This window comes from Eubalaena glacialis, chromosome 2, assembly GCF_028564815.1.
Source record: "Eubalaena glacialis isolate mEubGla1 chromosome 2, mEubGla1.1.hap2.+ XY, whole genome shotgun sequence".
In the NCBI taxonomy this organism is placed as follows: Eukaryota; Metazoa; Chordata; class Mammalia; order Artiodactyla; family Balaenidae; genus Eubalaena; species Eubalaena glacialis.
Genome location: NC_083717.1, coordinates 21,161,592 through 21,180,383, shown reverse-complemented (window position 1 = coordinate 21,180,383; position 18,792 = coordinate 21,161,592). Strand labels below are relative to the sequence as shown.

At 44.3% G+C, this 18,792-nt stretch overlaps 1 protein-coding gene across 4 annotated transcripts in view; it reads left to right on the top strand.

Moving 5' to 3' along the window:
- CELF2 (CUGBP Elav-like family member 2) overlaps positions 1-18,413 on the top strand; it is a 518,375-nt gene extending 499,962 nt beyond the window's left edge. For 2 of the 4 annotated variants that reach the window (XM_061181641.1, XM_061181642.1), the window contains 5 exons: positions 2,609-2,728; positions 8,525-8,704; positions 13,404-13,547; positions 16,691-16,862; positions 18,229-18,413. In XM_061181641.1, the coding sequence (XP_061037624.1) occupies positions 2,609-2,728; positions 8,525-8,704; positions 13,404-13,547; positions 16,691-16,818 (572 nt within the window). In that variant the 3' untranslated portion in view covers positions 16,819-16,862; positions 18,229-18,413. Of the gene's footprint in view, positions 1-2,608; positions 2,729-8,506; positions 8,705-13,403; positions 13,548-16,690; positions 16,863-18,228 lie in introns of all 4 variants that reach the window. The other 2 variants (XM_061181639.1, XM_061181640.1) reach the window with 1 other exon arrangement.
- The last annotated feature ends 379 nt before the right edge of the window (positions 18,414-18,792 follow it).

Sequence of the window (18,792 nt, the reverse complement as noted above, 5' to 3'; positions counted from 1 at the left end):
GTGTGACTTAAAATTTTTATGGTAATACATAAAAGAATAGAAATATTAAATATTACCTCCAAATATTAAATATTACCTCCAGTAGTAGAGGGGGAAAATGGAATGTGGAAAAAACCAACAAGTAATCCTAAAGGTAGGCAAGAAAGAAGAGAAAAAATGTAATATAGGCAGGACGTATACCACAAAATTTAAATAGTTCTGCTAAAAGACTATCAAATTATTAGGCTGTATTCTATTTTTGAAAACTTGTTTATATATTGATTATAAGAGATAGAGCTAAAATATAAACAGACAAAAATAAAAAGATGGCAGAAGATATACCATGCAAATAACAAAAGAAGGGCTGGTGCTGCTTTTTTTTTAATATCATATAAAACAGACGTCAAGGTAAAACTAGAAATAAAGAGATCACCACAAAAAGTTTATTTCAACAGAAGGTACAATGATCTACAAACATCTGTGGAAGTTGTAAAGTAGCTTCAAGAGGTATTCCCCCAAATTTACATATTTACATGGAGTAATTGGCACTACCATAGTGGAGGATTTTCACGTGCTTCTCTCAGTAACCCAAGCAGACAAGAAATGGGACTTAAATGTAAATGCTCCTGATTTTTAAAATTTATTAAGAAGAAATTATGAGTAATTTTATACCAATATAAATTTGAAAACGTCAGTGAAATATACAAATTCCTAGAAAGCTATAACCTTAATAAAACTGATTCAAGAGGAAAGAGAAAAGTGGTTTGGGGTTTTAAAAGAAAATGTCCTCAATTTTTAGAGTTGCATACTGAAGCATGTAGGGATAAGATGGAAGTAGGAAGTAGGGTGGTTCTCAAATATTCTAGAATCTGGATATGAGCTTTTGGGAATTTGTCACTATCGTCCCTTCTTTCGTGTGTACTTGAAAAGTTTCATAACACAAAAGGACTATAGAAACATTGACTTGATTATGTATAATTTTATTTTAAGAAGAGAAAGAAAATACGTACACATTATGAGGAGTCAGAAGCTAATGCCGTACATGGGCAGAAATGTGACAAGGTGGGGAATTCATTTTTCAGGCATTTGATCTAGCCTCACCCAGAAGGAATCCCAAGCAAGGTGCATTGCAGGCAATACTGTGTGGTTTCTGAAGGCACAGCAGCAATGAGCTCCCTCTGGGCGGGAACATTCCAGCAGGATGGACTGAAGCTCCCGGCCGTCCTAGAAGGAAGGAAGTTCACATGCTCACAATGATTCCACAGCTAGAAGTGGATCAAGCGCCACTTTTATCAGTGGTCAGAGTTTCGCTTAGCTTTTATGTCTTATCACCGGGATAAAGTGAGATCATATATGTGAAAAAAGTCAGCAGACTATCAAGCTATACAAATGTAAGATACCTGAAATGTTATTTACATTGTAAGTGTAAAAGGGATTAGGGAGGACAGCAACTTTGGAGAACATTTTAGTATTTCCTCAAAACGGTAAACATAGATTTATCATATGACCCAGCAGTCCCACTCCTAAGTAGGTACTCAAGAGAACTGAAGACATATGTCTGCCCAGAGACTTGTGTACAGATGTTCACAGCAGCATTATCCATAATAGCCCCAAAGTGGAAACAATCAAAATGTCCACAACTGATGAATGGATAAACAAAGTGGAGTGTTTCCACACGATGGAATATTATTCAGCAGTAAAAAGGGATAAAGTACTGACACGTGCTACAACGTGGAGGAACCTTGAAAACATTTCGCTAAGTGGAAGAAGCCAGGTGCAGAAGATCACATATTTTATGATTCCATTTATATGAAATATCCAGACTAAGCAAATCCACAGAGACGGAAAGTAGGTCAGTGGTTGGCAGCGTCAAGGGAGAGGGGAGAATGTAGAATGAGTGCTAATGAATATGGGTTTCTTTAGAGGGTCATAAAAATGTTCTAAACTTAGTGGTGCTGGTTGTACAACTCTGTGACTATACTGAAATCAGTAGATTGTATACTTTCAAGGAGTCAATTTAATAACATGAATTATATCCCAATAAAGCGGTTATTTAAAGGGGGAGGGGGGAGGGGAAGGAGAGTTCAGACCAAAATGGTTTTATCTCGTATCACTCCCCGCTTCTATAAGCACCACTACCTGGGTCCTGAAGTCGTCTGTCAAACCCAGGAATTTTTTTTTTTAAGCTTCATTGAGAAAATGCCAAGTCTGAAGCATAAGCAATATGAAAGCCAAGAAACGCCATTTTACTCCCCCTTCCCTCCCCCTTTTTTGTGCGGGTCATTTGTTCAGAGGCTTCTAAGGTGGGGCTGATGAAGGACCCGCCACCCAGGAGGACGGGCCTCCTATCGTGGACTGTCCCCTACTAACCAGCAATGCACATGTTCTTTGGCTGGCACAACAGAGCTGTGATGCTTTTTTTTCACCAGATCTCATTGTCACAGTTGCCACAAGGACAATCCCATGTCTTTCACACCAAAACCTAAGTGCAACTCCCAGACTGCCCATGGCTGAAGGCTCCCCGGCTCCGTCTGCTGTGATGGGGACAGACTGCTTCCCGGACCAGCTGGCTTTCACTCATCCTGTGCTTTTTCTCTCCCGGGTTCCCTGTCTTTCTTTTGTTTTGCAGTGGCTGCTTCAACCCCCAACTCCACTGCTGGTGCAGCCATGAATTCTCTGACCTCTCTCGGGACTCTGCAAGGGCTGGCAGGAGCCACTGTCGGGCTGAATAACATTAACGCACTAGCAGGTACCATCAACAGTGAGTACTTGCTGCTCTGGTGGACAGCCTTCCCCCAAATTCTCCACAGACAGTGGTCAGCCAGAGACGACCTGAAAAGGTTACATCACGGGGAGAGCTAAAGCTTGGGACGGAGGAGCAGGGGCCCGTGTTTTGACAGGCGTTTGCTACCCACCTTTGTTTTGTCTCCAGAAATACCCCACCCTCACCACCCCAAGTCTCTTGTAACGTGTAGACTGTGTATTTAGCCATAGGTCTCTGTGGTTGACAGGTATCTGAAGGTTTCGAGGGCTTTGGTTTAGTTCTAGTGTGGGTCCCTTCTTCTGAGAGGAGGAAGTGTGTTATAAAAGAAAAATCAATGGGCTAGAAATCAGGACGCATGGGGCCAGCTCCCAGTCATCTGCAGGCATCTGAGGCCAATCACTGCCCCCAGCTGGACTTCAGGGTCCCATCTGAAAATTGAAAGTTCTGGATCAGATGATCTTAAAGGTCCCCTCCAGCTCTAAAACCCAAAGGTTCATGGCAATTATACAGGAGGAGAAATGAGGCCTTGGAAAGCAGGAAACAAGGCTGAGTGGCGAGGAGCCGCCCCTGCAGGTACCGTCTGGAGTCTTTATCAAGCCCCCGGAGTCAGGGGTCACCCTACTGCAGTGCATCTCCTAAGGGCCCCGTTCCACTAACGCAGGTTGAAGCAGAGTGAGGCAAATTGCTTACAGAATTACTTAGCTCTGAAACATACAGACTCACCAAAGAACTCTAAGTTCTGTCTACACAGCCTACCCATTTCCGGCATTCTAGATCTATGGGGAGAATAGTACCCGGCCAGAGGATGAGTCATATTTGAGGCTCGAGCTTAGCCTTGGCTCCTCCAGTTGGGGAAGGTCCTCGGTCCACAGAAGGGACACCTCAGTTGCCTTTCCCTCAGCTTGGGCCCGCACCCCTACCCTGTGCCTGAGAATAGCCACATCCAGAAGGACCATGACAGCCTGACTCGGGGACCTAATTACCTACCAGGCAACCCAGCCTCTGCCCATTTTAAGCATTAAGAAAAGGGTCCTTGGCAAGTTGCCTTATTTTAAACCATGATTGACTAAGTGTACAGTTTTTAAAGGGTGATCAAGCAGTACAGTTTTTTTTAAAGCAAAAAAAAAAAAAAAAACACCCCAATAATTCTATATCTTCAAATCCCAAAAGAATACCTTGCAATTTGTTTGGTAAGGAAGCACTTAGAACTCATCCAAATGAAGACTAACTTTTATAATCCAGATAAGAGGATAAGTCATACATTTAGAGGTAGGAAATGTGTTCAGGTTTTGTTAAATCCTTTTATTCCAATGCTTTGGGGAAAGCAGTCATAACCTTGGACTGAGTTTTATCTGACCAAAGGCCAAAAAGAGCAGACAAGAAAAAGTTGTCTTTCCTTCCCGACCAGATAGCTGTTGATTAGCAAGCACGTGTTGAATGAAGTGGTGGCCGCGTGACAGCAGAATGTTTTACTCCAGTGAAGCTGCCTCCAGCTGCCCTCCTGCCAGCAGCCCTCATGGCCTCGCCTCCTGTTTCTGACCTTGTTCTGCAGACGCTCCAACTCACTTGTCCTTCCCCTCGGTTGCAGACGTGTGTTTGCACACATCCCTTCATGCTGCTTCTCTTGCCCCAGGACCTAGTTCCCCTAAAACAAGGAATTTGATTTGATCGCCTGCCTGTCCTTGGTCTGCACAGTAACAGGCCAGTGGGAATGGCTGTCCTCCTCAGCACGTGCTCATGACTGCTGTGTGTTGTCTGTGTGGTCCCGCCTCTCTCCATCCTGTTCTGTTGTCCTTTGCGGGGATTTTCCCATCGTTATTGTGAGCGACTGGAGAGGGACTGTGTCGAATGGCAGAGAGACTGTGAGTAGTTCCGGTGTGGGACCTGTGTTTTTCCAGTTTTGCTCCTGGCAAGAAAAACAGCCTTAAATTGTTTTGTTTTTTAAATTCTTTGCCCTTGGGTTAATGTAAGTACATATAGGTCATGGGAAATTAAGACTGTTTCTAGTTTCAAATAACCCCTACTAGACAGTAGGAACTAGAAAAATGTTTAATCAAACCAAAAGTCATGCACAAAGAAAAATACATTCCTTCTGATTGGGTAAATTACTATCAGAGCTATTTAACAATCCCGGCACCGGCTTGGAGCTAAGATTTGCTTTCTCAAATACCGAGAGAAAACCTTCTAATATAGAGTGTCCTCTTTCAGACCGTTCCTCCTTAACAGACATGATGAGGCTACCTGTCCTACTGGATAAGAAGGTAGTCAACAAACGGTTACCTGGACAGAGGCAGCTTGACAAATAGTTGGCCACACACAGCTTCCATATCATCACCATTTCCTCCCCCGCTCCACCCAGGAGCCATTACTTGCTACCGTAAGGAGAGTTTTCTGGTTTTCTGAGTAAAGCCACCTCTTTTCCATGGACGAAGGAGCCATGGAGAAAGTACGTAGATGGAATCCAGTTAATTCCCAAACTCATCCTGGGAGAATTTGACTACCTTCCCTGCCAGAGGGCCTCTCAGCTCCCCACAAGATAAAGCTTCGGATGGTAGACAAGTAGCTGAACCAGACTGTTTGAGCTTCATACCCTTGTTCTTCCTTATACACTCATAGAAGGAAGGACTAAAAAAGGACAGTGCTCTAAAGCTAAAAGCGGAAATCAGCAAGATCAGAAGGAAGGAATGTGGGCAATTCACTAACAGAGCTTTCCCTTCTGGATTACTTGAGGGTTCTCCAGGCAGGTTTCATATACTAATAGCTGAACGAAGACGAAAAAAATATTTTTTGCAGTTATATCCACCCAGGAATCTGTATCTGATTTTGTGCTTAAATGTATGTCAAGTGACATCCTTATTTTTCCTTTTTTAAATGAGCTAATTCTTCCAAATGGCTTACCATAGAGTGTTTAAAGTTATGATTATCTGCATATCACCAGCCACGAATGCCTGGTGAATAGTGTTTATGGAAATATTTTATGTAAAGGAGAGAAAAGATGCGATGCTTTGGGCATAGTGTTGCGGTGGCTTGTCACCCTTGGTATGCCTTGTGAAATTACTGTTTTAATCTGTATTATTGGAATATATAAAGATACATGTAGTTAGGTACATACACAAGCACATACAACGTCACATACACTTGTGACCATATTATTAACACAGGCATGAGTACAAGTGCCACTAATTGTACATATTCATATTCATCTACCCTGATTTTACACATTTCTTAGACCTAAGTCCTCATTATCAGCTTGCAGCTTAGAAGGATATATCCCATCTATACCAAAGAAAATTTATCCCAGCAAATAGATACAAATCTATGAGAATATATTAATACATTCCTCACTTTTGCCCTTTCTTTATTTGGTATAAAGCCTGGCCGAGGGGTGTGCAGATAACTGTAGTTTGCTTGTGGCACTCCACCTCCGACTCTGCTTTTCAGCACCATCTTCATGCTGGCCACGCCAGATGTTCATGCTCATCTTTATGGGTGCGTCCTTCTAGGTCATTTTCACAGGTTTACTCGGTAATCTCACAGCTCCCCGGGACTCCATCAGGGAGGACCTGGGAGAGCGGTTAAGTTAAAGCACGTGGTAGTCTGGACGCGCGCTAACTTCATTGCTAGACTATTTGCAAAGACCTTCCCTCCCTCGTTGAGGTTTGCCACACCTGTCCTTTTGTTCCAGCCTTCCTCACCCAAATAGCATGCATGGGAGTCTAGATGAAATTGGGATGAAATGATCAATCCATTTGGCCTTTTCGAAGAAAGCCCTGTTCTTTTAAGGGGAAGCATTTTATTCAACTAACCTTCTTCAGACCTCTGTTTCGATTGTCCAAAGTGTTTAGATGGAATCAAATACCAGCAGCTGAATTGACAAATGTTATCTTCAGTATAATGACTATTTAATACGGAATGACATTAGATCATTGATAGGAATAACTCTCAAAAGTTGAAATCTTCCTTTGATGGTTTTTCAGATTCTACTTGGTAATCAATCACCTGTTCTACCTTGGCCGTGGTAAACACACCCCTCAGAAAAAATTAGAATAGACTCCTTCATAATAAGAAACTTCAAGCAACCTTGAAGAAACCTTCAAGGACCTCTGCTGGCCACCACCTTTTGAGCTTAGTTGGTATCGGCTAGAACTGCTTGAAATCACTTTTTCAGTGAAGCTGGCTTTCCATGTTCATGGCCCCCAGGCTTTCCTTGACACTCCAGCCCCACCCCAGACGTCACCCAAGGCCCATTTCTGTCCCCTCAAGCGCCCCAGGGAGAACACCAGACCTGAGGCTCCATGAGATTCCTCTGTTGTTAGGCCATGCTCTCATTCCTATCTTGTGTGTAGTCCTTTTCATCTAAGAGATGAAGGTGTCAGAAGAACAGAAGCATGACGGGGTAAGCACACCCCCCGCCCCTGTGTCCTGTGGGTGGGGGTGCTGAGGTGATGCTGGGGTTTGATTCCTCTGTGTAGTTTCTAAGCACCCTCATCTTAGTTGTCCTCTATTCTCATTAGACTTCTTACAGTTTTTTTCAGTTAACCATCTTTGCTATTTTAACATCCTTAATCAATAGCCCTAATTCCTTCAAGATTTTCATTAATGTTTTCACTAAGTTCTTCCCATAAACAGATCTTTAAAAACAAAAAAAGTCTTCATCATAAAGGGAACTCAAGGCAATTATGATGTCACCTCTTCCATTTCCTGAGTTTATAGAAAAGTTCACACTATAAAATATTACTTGTTTTGACTCAGTATTCAGGGAAAAAGTGACACAGTCAACAACCATCATAGAGCAAAAGAGCAGCCAGGAGACAAGGAAAAAAGTCAAAAAAGTGTGCTGGCCGTCATGCAGTTCACATGGGTTAATAGCCAGGATCCAGCTTTTCAGACACGGGGTCACTTCAGTTGACTGAAACACATGGCATGGGGTGCTCTCATTGGCGGAAACCCCAGTTCCACGGGCACTGATTAATATTCAGGCGTGTGCGTGTGTGTGTGTCTGTCTGTCTGTGTGTGCGTCTGTTTGCTGCTGAGAACAGCCCCATCCCGTTTCTAGCCTTTCATACTGAACAAGTAGCTTCAGTTAGCTACACTGAGGGGAGGGAGCCGCATATTTCCCTGCACCTTCATTCTTCATCATCAGCGAGGCTCTCCCTAAGGTCCTCGTCCCTGACAGCATCCTTCAGCTGTTGAGGAAGCCGGCCAATGGAACTGGTGATTCACTGGTTTATTGAGTACAGAGCTCGTGCTCTCTGCCGTTTCCTCATCAGATAGCTTAAGGGAGAGGAGTTTCAATCCTGTCCTTCCCCCTCGAACCCTGGGGCCATCCCACGGCTCCTCAAAGAGCCCAGTAAGTGGGTTAAGTGTACAGATGTCACAGGCCTCTGCCACTAGTGTTTTTCTACATGCTCTCAAGCTCTAAGCGGCAGAAGGCTTCTACTTCAGAAAGAACCCCAGTCCTTGCCAGCAGCGCACCGCTGGAGCTCAGATGCACTGGCTCCCTGTGGTGCCTCGGTGAATTCCGTCACTGGCCTAGGGAGTGAGGCTTACCGATGCTCAGGGGTTTGCGGTGGTCGTCTGTGTGTCTGCCATGATTACAGTTTGTTACTTCATGGTTTTGTCTGTAAGTTCCTGTTGCTGTAATTGGTGTGCTCGCTGCATGCACTTGCTGTCGTACTTGTGTCAAATGATTCTCTAACTTCCTTTGGAAAGCACTAATGAAAAGTGCTGTTTCTCTTCTCTATTGTTGGGTTTTTTGTAAAGTTGCTCAAATGCTCTCAGGTATGGCGGCTCTGAATGGAGGACTTGGCGCCACGGGCTTGACGAATGGCACGGCGGGCACCATGGACGCCCTCACCCAGGCCTACTCAGGGATCCAGCAGTACGCGGCCGCGGCGCTGCCCACGCTGTACAGCCAGAGCCTGCTGCAGCAGCAGAGCGCGGCCGGCAGCCAGAAGGAAGGTAGGTGCCCGGGCCCAGGCCGGTTCGCCCCCAGAGCAGAGCGCCAAGGAACTTCCACCGAACCACTGTCCTAAGAGAAAGCAGTTGTTTTCTTTCTCCTACTCATGTTTGTTTGGTTTTTCTTAAAGGAATCTGACAGGCCCTTTCAGTCTTCTCTCCTGTCGTATTTAGCTTTACTGTTCCTCTCCCTGTTCAGGTGGACTCCTCACCCTCTGTGCGCCATACGCAATTACCTAGTGATTGCTGCCATCAAAAAATTGCCGGGAGCCCCCTCTCCCGATCAGCAGGGCCACCTCTCGTTTCTCCCCTTCCACACAGACTCCTCGTTAGAGGAAGGGGTGGGTCGATGCAGCCCCCTGTGGGCTCGGCCCAGCTTTCCTGCAGTCCACGTCCCCCGTGATGGTGGAGTTGCCTCTTAGTCCGCGATGGTTTCCAGGTTAATGAAAAAATCCACTCTTAGGATTGACTCAGTCTCGGTTTAATCAGGGGTCTTCTGGGGAAGCAAGTAAGTGATTGATTGCCTTGCTTCTCTGCCGGTAAGGCAAAATAAACATCAGGAAGTGAATGCTAAGAATAAATGAAAGCTAATTATAAAGCAGTTAATGAGCTGGCCCGAATAGGGAGGGCTTGTCTCTTTCTTTGCTCCTTGATTGAAGTTGCTTTTTTTTTTTTTTTTTTTTTTTTTATTTATTTATTTTTGGCTGTGTTGGGTCTTCGTTTCTATGTGAGGGCTTTCTCTAGTTGCGGCAAGCGGGGGCCACTCTTCATCGCGGTGCGCGGGCCTCTCACTGTCATGGCCTCTCTTGTTGCGGAGCACAGGCTCCAGACGCGCAGGCTCAGTAGTTGTGGCTCACGGGCCTAGTTGCTCCGCGGCATGTGGGATCTTCCCAGACCAGGGCTCGAACCCGTGTCCCCTGCATTAGCAGGCAGATTCTCAACCACTGCGCCACCAGGGAAGCCCTGAAGTTGCTTTTAAAGCAGAATCTGCACTGTGATATTTACTCTCTTTCTGACTTGTTTTGAACACAAGAAAAGAAGTTAGAATAGGGAAGTACTGCTGAAGATGTTTTTAAAATTTCTTTCCCTTCCCCTATATCCTCACCCCATAGTTCCAGACTGGTTTTTGTCTGAATATTTTGACTTTAAACGTGGTGTCCTATAAGAAATAGAAGGGTTTTTCTTTTTAAGTTAGGGATTGTAAAAGGGACACAGCTTTAAAGATACTCATGTGTTTTTGTTTTTGTTTTTTTAAAGAAAGATATTTTTCTGTTTATATGTAACAGCATTAAAAATGGAAGATAGTTGAAAATCTGAGTTTCATTCTTTCAACTTTCTCTTTCCTCTCAGCTGTGACTGTTATTATTGATTTTTTAAAAACTTGCACAACTGTTCAGACAACTGCGTTTTCCCCGGGTGTATGGAGACCCCATGTCATAAATCCCTCGGCTTCCCAAAGGAAAGCCTGTATTGAGGTTCCTGTGTCTGAGGTCTGACTACCGTGGTGACAAATGAGGGTGGTAGGAGGGATCCTGTCAGATAACCGTGTCCTCAGGAGAGACCATAAAAGCCAGTTCCCCCACGTGCATCTTAGAGAGTGTTGGTCACTTCTCCCTCACCCAGCAGGGCCTCACAGCAAACCGTATAACCTGGGTCACTGAGAAAACATCTGTCACCAGCAGACTCGAAAGTCAGTAGCTTAAGGAGAAAGTCCGGGCCCGGAAGTTGCTTCACACCAGCTCACTGCCCTATATTTCTATGCCTTGAGTTTTAGGCACTGCTTGTGCAATAATTAATCCTCTGGGATTAATGTAAAATAGTTCAAAATAAATACTGCCCGCTCCAGATTATTTATATTTAGGTATGTGGGCTACCAGCAGCATGGGTTAGTGCTTGATGGTGTTTCGGGTTTGTTCAGGTCTTTTTAAATCATCTTCCATCTTCTCATCACCTTCTTCTCACCCTGTTAACCTGTGCTCAAGAAATTTAAACCGTCTTAACATTAGCTTAACTAAAACGTAATTTGAAAGGCAGGTCATACTGAGAAGCAAAGGAAAGACCCCATGATGAATTCCACTACTAAATAGAGTTTTAGATTTTCTACTCCATAGTTCTGTTCTTTAATCAAGAGAGTTGAGTCAATTTGATGTATTTAGTCGTGTACCCTGGTATATATTTTCCGACTGGAAAGTGAACCAGTCTGGCCTTGTAAAGAAATGGTTTTAATATTTTCCCCAGCTAAATCTTCTGAAGGGTTATGGCACCCCTACAGATCTAAATTCAGGCAAGCTGACCATGTTTCCTGCCATTCCTAAATATCCTCTGAGCTCTTTCACACCCTTCCCATCTCCCTCTGTTTGCAGGAGGCATGTCACACACACAGAATTAGGTAGAGCCTCCAGATCCCAACTGGCGGTCTGATACAGACACCCCCAGCGCTTTCGGCTACATCAGGTGCCCTATGAGAAATCGGAACATGAACACCCAGCCAACTGGGACCAATGATACAACTGAACGAGCTCTAGCAAGTTAGTCACGTATACTAGAGGTCTGAGGAACGTGTGGTTGGTCAGCAGGTTTTTACTGAAGGGAGACGGAAGGAAGATACCTAGGTTGAACCCTCAAAAAATTGTTTCTTTACCCTTGGTGTCTATGGCAGTAGCCTCCTTCACTGAATATTAAGAGGTTTTCCATACCAAGTCACCTTTTTCTCAGTGTTAATGACTTTGGCAGTTTGCAAAATCCAGGTATTTCTTGGTGATGAGGAAAAAGACAGCCTCCTTGGGTTTACCTTCTTCCCGTTTTCTTAGTCCCCTATCTGGCCTGGATACGTTCAGAATGCACTGCATTCGAGAAGGCCAGGACTATCCAGGCATAGCCAGTAATCTGTCATAGTGCATTAAAATTGCATTTTCTCCCCAGGCTTCAGGAGGTGAGATGACTTCACAATTCCGATTGGGCCCCATTAATCCTCATTTGTGCATTTGGACCTTCTATTTAGAAGGCATATCCAGTCTGGGCAGTACCAGATCTGCCTGATAGACAAACTGCAGAGGACTCACATGCACATGCGTCGTGGCCCTCAGAACACCCACCTCCAGTGTTGTGGTTTTGCATCTATTTATATTAAGTTTTGACTTTTTAAGAGTTTTTTTTTTTTTTTTTTAAACAAAGAAACATCTGGGGACCTAACCCTGTAATTGTGCCCCTTTAAATACAAACTGTGTCTCTTGCACTGGAACATGGCTATGCCCCTGGAAATTGTGAGCAATACAGAAAATTAAAGTGGCCATGTTAACACTTAAATAAGAAAGAAATGCTTCATCTCTGTGGCTTCAGAAATTTGCCTCAAGAAGATTTCCTTGTGAAAAGTCCCATTCATTAGAATACTTTTTTCTTTTATGATTGTGTGTGTGGAAAGAAACTTGGTCTGACTTTTCTTTGCAAAGATGTTTATCCCTTTTATCTTTACAAAGTTATTTCTACCCCAGTTCTCTTTCTCTTCGGCCCATACAAATGGACACTCTCCCCCCAGCTCCTGGGAACCCAGGGCACCTTGTCCCCTGGGGCTTCCCAGTGGAGCAGGCAGTCCTGGTTCCTCTCCTGTGAAAGTCAGTCAAGGTCCCGTGAACCAGCTGCTTGGCTGCTTCGCCAGTTTTATGAGCTCCCTTCCCTCCCAGACACCATGCCCAGAACATCCTAGAGGCATCCAGCCCTGGGGCCTCCCCAGAACCATCTGGGGAAGGATCTGAAACTCCCCCAAGCACCCTCTGACCTGGAAAGCATTCTCGCCTATGACATATTAGAAGGTGATTACCTGCTGTAATCATTGGCATTCCCTCCTTTCTGCTTCCTTTAAGCTGCAGCTAGTTCTTCTGCAGGTGGCTGGAGAGATGGGAGAATGAAATGGAAAGGAACTTAAGAGGGCTCTCCTGTCCGGTGTAGCTAAGATCGCCCCTACTCTGTCCTTGTTCCTTGTATTTCTGGAAGTGATGGTGAAGAGCAAAGAACCAGGCTTCGCTTAGTCTCTGACCAGCTTGTGCACCTCAGGCGCTCAATTTGCAAGGCTAGTTCCCAGTGGTGTAATTCCGATCACAGTTGTGAAACTCTAGCACCTACTTTTTCCTGCCTTGACTCATTGCCAGTCATTTCTAAGAAAGATGATTATTAGACTGTGTGTTAAGAGATCTGCCAAATCAGAACTGGATGGATAATTAGGTAAATGATTGAGAAATCCAAGCAGCATTACTGCTACATTCATTACTTCTAAATTGCTGCAATTTGCTTAGAATACACAGGACACTGTATCCAAGAGAGAATATATACTACGTACTATAAAACATGGCCACGTGGGGAAAACCCACGCCTGCATTCTCCTGCCACACTCTACCCCTCGTCTGCCACCTTCACGCCCAGGAAGACTGAAGATACGTGCTCACGCGCAGTAAGCAAATGTGACCCACAGATTATTGATGAAAAGGAAGCCATTCTTAACCGGTGTCTCTTTGGAAGTCAGGAAAATGTGAAGGACGACTCCTGTCCTAAAAGACATACCAGCACTGGACTTGTATCCATCTCTTTCCGTATGAGAGAAAGCCACGTGCTTAGCCCATCTGTTGTTAAAGCATTCCTAAGAAGAGGCTTTGGGAATTAAGCAGTGCAGAATACCTTACTCTGATTTTTTTTTTTTTCCCCTCTTTAGGTCCAGAGGGTGCAAACCTCTTTATTTACCACCTTCCACAGGAGTTTGGAGACCAGGACATCCTGCAGATGTTCATGCCTTTTGGAAATGTTATCTCTGCTAAAGTCTTCATTGACAAACAGACCAATCTGAGCAAGTGCTTTGGTATGCAAAAGAAACCCAGCTAGAATATACAGTGCACTGCCAGTAAGGAGTCATGGGAAGGAAAATATAACGGCCAATATTTTAGATGCCAGGATAGGGCCTTCAATGTGCGTGGTGGTTCCAGGTTGTCTGGATCCATGTAAGCAGACTGGGCCAAGTCATCTCATCAAAAAGAGAGAAAAGACCTGGGAAAAAGGAAAGATCTGGGAAATTAAATGCCCATATAGTAGGTAATGCTCTATACTGTACTCAAGGGTCTTACTACCTATAACTAATCCCCTTTCATTGTTGACCAGCAGCAGTCTCTTTGGGCCCCCCAGTTTGAACCACAGGCTTCACCGGATGGAAGTAGTTTACAGACTGTAGTGTAGTTGAGACTCCTGATGCAGGATGGCACTGCAGACACTTTGCCGCAAACCCCATACCCTTCCAGGTCCGCTGGGACTCAGACCCTGTGGGTGTAGGCAGCACATTGTATTGGGGGCTTATTGTTCAGCATCTGGATGTACATAAAAACACACTAATCAACGCGCACGCCTTCACAGTAGGGGTGTGCTCAGGCCACGCCCAACAGTGCAGCTCCGCGAGCCCAGGGACGGTGGCTGGTTTAGCTCATGGTGACACGAAGTGCTGCGGTGTGCTGGGACGCTGGGCTCTGCAGTGGCTGCCTGAGTGGGTGGAGAGCAGGAGATGCAGGTGTTCTCAGAACGCTGGACATCCCGGCTCCTCGGCGGCCCGAGCCCTCACGGTCTCCTTCGTCAGGCAGCCTGGACTCTGGCTCCCTGGGGCGTTTTTGCTCCCTGAGAGAGTATGGCAGGCTCGCTGCATGCCCTAGTGTTTTACAGAGGAGAACATTCATTAAATCTAGTTCTTGTTTTATTTTTTGAACCCTTGTGTTCCCCAAAGTAGTTTAGAGGCTAGAATGTTCAGAGTATATATTTCTCACTTGGCAAGTTCTGGCCCAGTTTGAGATGTAACATTTTCTTTAATCTCTCCTCCGATTTAATGACTCACATTGGTCATAGGTGCTAAGAGTAGCACAAAACAAAACAAAGTAGAACAGATGTGGGCAGAGGAGAACGAATAGAAGTGTGCACGGTGAAAACGAAGGCATCAAAGGAAAGGTGAGGACGGCTCTTGCAGAGGCACAAACTCAGACTTGGCGCTCGGCTGACTGGCGACGGGCGGCCAGTCTAAGGAGAGTGCTCTGGCTTCTGAAACTCCACTCGCGTAACGTCCTTCTGATTTCTGTGCTGTCACCCAGGAAGGTTTGAAGCCTCTGTTGTTGGGGGAATTAGCGTGTCAGCCATTTCAAGTCACTGTTTTTATCCAAGTGGAAAGGCTGTTAGCCTGAACCCATTACAGGTATATAAACGCCCTTGTAATGGTTCATGAGAGAGTGAAATGGTTGTTATATAGGGTGTGTGCATGTCTCAGTAAGAGCTCCCCACTGGGAGCTTCCCTGAACAAGGCTTCGAGCCAGACATTTACAGTCCTCATCGCTAAACAATGTCCTGAGCTTATTTATTTGGAGATTAGAAAAAGGATTGTAGTTCATGGTTTGATTTTGAGAAAATATTTACTGTCTTGAAAAGAGATTATATCAGCCCCCAAACTACTTAACCACTGTGTTCATAATAATGCATCAGACAATTGTATTTAGTGTTACGCACTATGTTTTCAGTTTTTATTAAAAAGCTGTAACATCGCATACGTAGGTGTCTCGGTCAGACAGCCTGACTTCTTGGGGGTCCCAGGTTTGCTAGTCATAACGTGGTACCCCATTCTTCATCCTAAGCTCTTGGCCAGGTTTTGTTATCCACTTTGCCCTTGACCCATTTCCATTCTTGAATCATCTTGCTACCTCTGGATAAGACCTAGGAGGAAAGGAGAAAATCAGCAAAAATCTTAGATTCAAGATCACATTTATTGGGAATTTAAATTTAATAAAAATTTAAACCACCGTTTTGCATACAGGCAGCCTATGAGAAGCTGTTCTGCTTATACTGTATGCCTATTTTTATCAGCTGAGAACTCTGCTAAAGGTATATTTATGTCCCTTTCTTCCTCCTCTAATTTGTAAAGGAATGTTCTCCTTAGCTTTATACTTTAATAGTAGATAGATGGAGAACTTGGTATAAGACCTTCTGAACAGTGGATGGTCAGAGCTGAAATCCAATCAGTATAACTTCCTTTCAACAACAAAAGTAAGTAGGGACAACACTTTTGCACTAGCATTAACTAAAGAAACTTTTGCATGTAACCCCCACCCCCAGTGCTGAAACAAAACTATGTGGTCAGAATTCTGTTTCTGGGTTTTGACAGAGCCTGGGTGGTCGTCAGAAGCGTCTGAGTGTTGGCGCAGAGAAAGGTGGTGGGAAGTATGTCAGGATGGCTGTGAAGCCCTGAGCTGTTTAGACTGTTTATTCTTCAGGACAGCTGGGGATACAAGGTAGCAGTTTCCATTCCGCTGAATTCACTGGAGCTTTGAAAATGGAAGTTGAGATAAGGAGAACGGCACAGCATTTCCCCTGGGCCCCTAGGTTCCTCTCAGTAACAGCTCCAAGTGGTAAAAATCAAGTAGAAATTATTCGAGTTAACTCACCAACTGACCCCGTCCTGTATACATGGAGAATTAGAATGGAAACAGTCAGGCTCTTGGGCAGCATACCGGTTATCCAGCCCTTCCCTTAAATATCCTGCTTTTAAACCTCGTCTGGTTGGGGCATGTGAGCCTCTGGGGGCCCTTGGAGACCTAGAATATTTATACCACTGCTTCTAGGAGCAACACTTACTGATGTACTGGAGGCTCTTTCAGGATTCTAAGGGACTTGAAACACAAACAGGTTTGACTGAAATCAGTAAACAAACAGACTAAATTGACTCAATGTTTGAGATTTTAGCTTTCTGCGGAGGGGTTTTGTTCTCCTGATAGCAAGTTACCGGTCCAGCCAGCTTCTCCACTGCTTCTCAGTGGATGTTTCCAGTGTTGCCCCTAAAACATGACCTGCAGTCCGTGAATTGAGTAGAGCTGACCCGAGACCACAGGCTGGGCACGTGTCACTTAGCATCTGCAGCCACCCTCCTTTGCTCCCCTGCCTCTCCATCTTGATTCCCGCCCTCCTTCCGCTTGTGTCTTCCAGGTTTTGTTAGCTACGACAATCCCGTGTCTGCGCAAGCTGCTATCCAGGCTATGAATGGCTTTCAGATTGGCATGAAACGCTTGAAGGTCCAGCTGAAGCGCTCCAAAAACGACAGCAAACCTTACTGATCCTAACCCCAGAGGCTCCCTGCTCTTATTTTAGCTTTCTTAGGGTAAGTCCCACGAGCCAGCCTGGGCTCAACAGGAAAGGCAGAGGAGGACCACATTGCCAACTTTTACCAAGAGAGACGGTTATTTTTACAATAAGGCCTCCATTACCCCCTCCCGGCCCCCTACCCAGTTCGCCATAAACTCGGCTACCTTGTTTCTATCGAGTAAACTCCTCCTCCACTTGTGCCACTGTATTCTCCTTTGTTTTGCAATTTGAATCTCCTTTTACCTTTTTTGTTTTTTGTTTTTTTAAAGAAAAACACATACACAATAAATGACATCTTAAGAACTTAAAAGGCAAACAAAGGCTAACGTGCAATTCTAACTCTGAGACCCACCCCCTCTCCCCCTCCCTCACCCCGTGCCCCAGAGCACTGCCTGGAGAATTCGCCCCTCCTGCCCGCGCCCACCCCGCAGAGGGGCGCCAGCTGTTCATAGAGGGTAAGGCGGTGGCCTAGCGCGAGAGAAAAGCCAGGAGAAGCACTTAAAAACAATACAAAATGTCTTTCCACTACATTTGGTTTGTTTTAATAAGTAGGATTTTATTTTAGGGTTCAAAGAAACATGACATTTATTGGTCAGATTATTACACTGGTTGTCTATTTTGTTATTGTTTTATTTTAGTTTTTAGAAAGGATTAATGTAAAAAAAGATTTAGAGATCTGTTTCTTAAAGCTACAGGGTTTAAAAATTAAAAATGAGTGAAAATACTTGATGTTTCTTGAAAGATAAATTTAATAATAAATAAGTAATACATAAATACTACATAAAAAGAAAGCCACAGGCCTGTAAATTTTATTTGTAAAAAAAGCATTTCTATTTTTGTACAAAATTTTTACTGCCTCAGAAATAATGGAAGTTATTTATTGCCTATTGTTAACTTATTGGGTACCTAAAGAGCAGCTCTCTGTGCTAGCCAGATCCTTCTGAAGTAGTCTCTAGAGGAATCGTTCTAGGAATGGGCTTTTTTTCACCGTTGAACCCTAGGCCTCAAGTCCATGCTTTATCCTCTCGGTGTCTGTATCTGTCTGATGATTTTGTTCGTAACTGCCATTATCTAGTTTACAGTTCAGTCGTCTGACTTTCCCCATCTGTTACATTCGTTGAAACTGGACCCTCTCCCCATCCCTTGCCAGCCCCTCACCCCAAAACACCCAGAATCCATCCCCTCTCCCTCTCCGGATGGATTCTCTTGGGTTCCTTTGTGCTGTGGATAAAGAGTGTAAGAAATGCAAATTACGTGGATGGCTCGTAGACTCCCTAATGACCTAAGATTTGCATTAGTTTTTCTCCTGCACCCTGAAGAGTGATTTTGTTGCTGCTGCGTAGATTCTGTGTAACTTTTTACTCTCCCTGTTTTCTCCCTAGACATCTTCATGCCCGTTAGTTCACCGTTTGCCTAGCATGTCCCTGTGGCGTCTCAAAAAAAAGTTTCATCGTCCCGTCATTGTTTCTGATGTCTTTCTGACCTCACATCATATTTGGTTCTCCTACTGACCTTTGATCTAGTTTGACCTTTGAAATTTGCATGTGACCTCATCTAGCTATGAATTCTGGGAAGTCAATGTGAAAAACATTGCTGCATTCATGCAAGACTGAAATTTATTATTACACAAATTAATAATAGGAAAAAACCTGTGGCAAAAATGTTTCTTTTTTTTTTTTTCTTTTCATAAAACAGACTTGAAAGTATTATACAGGGATTGGCATTCTTCCCGGTCACTGGTAACAATAGCAATATGTGTCCAGGGACACAGAATGTTGGTTTCTAACAGACTACTTCCAAAAACAGTTTGAGAAAAAAACTGTCTGATTTTAAGTCTCTAGAGGTCTGTAATAGTTTTTACATTTTTCAGGCAGTGTAAAGTTTTTTGATAAGGCCATTTTAGGTGGCTCACTTTCTCATTAAGATATATATATAGAACCACTTTT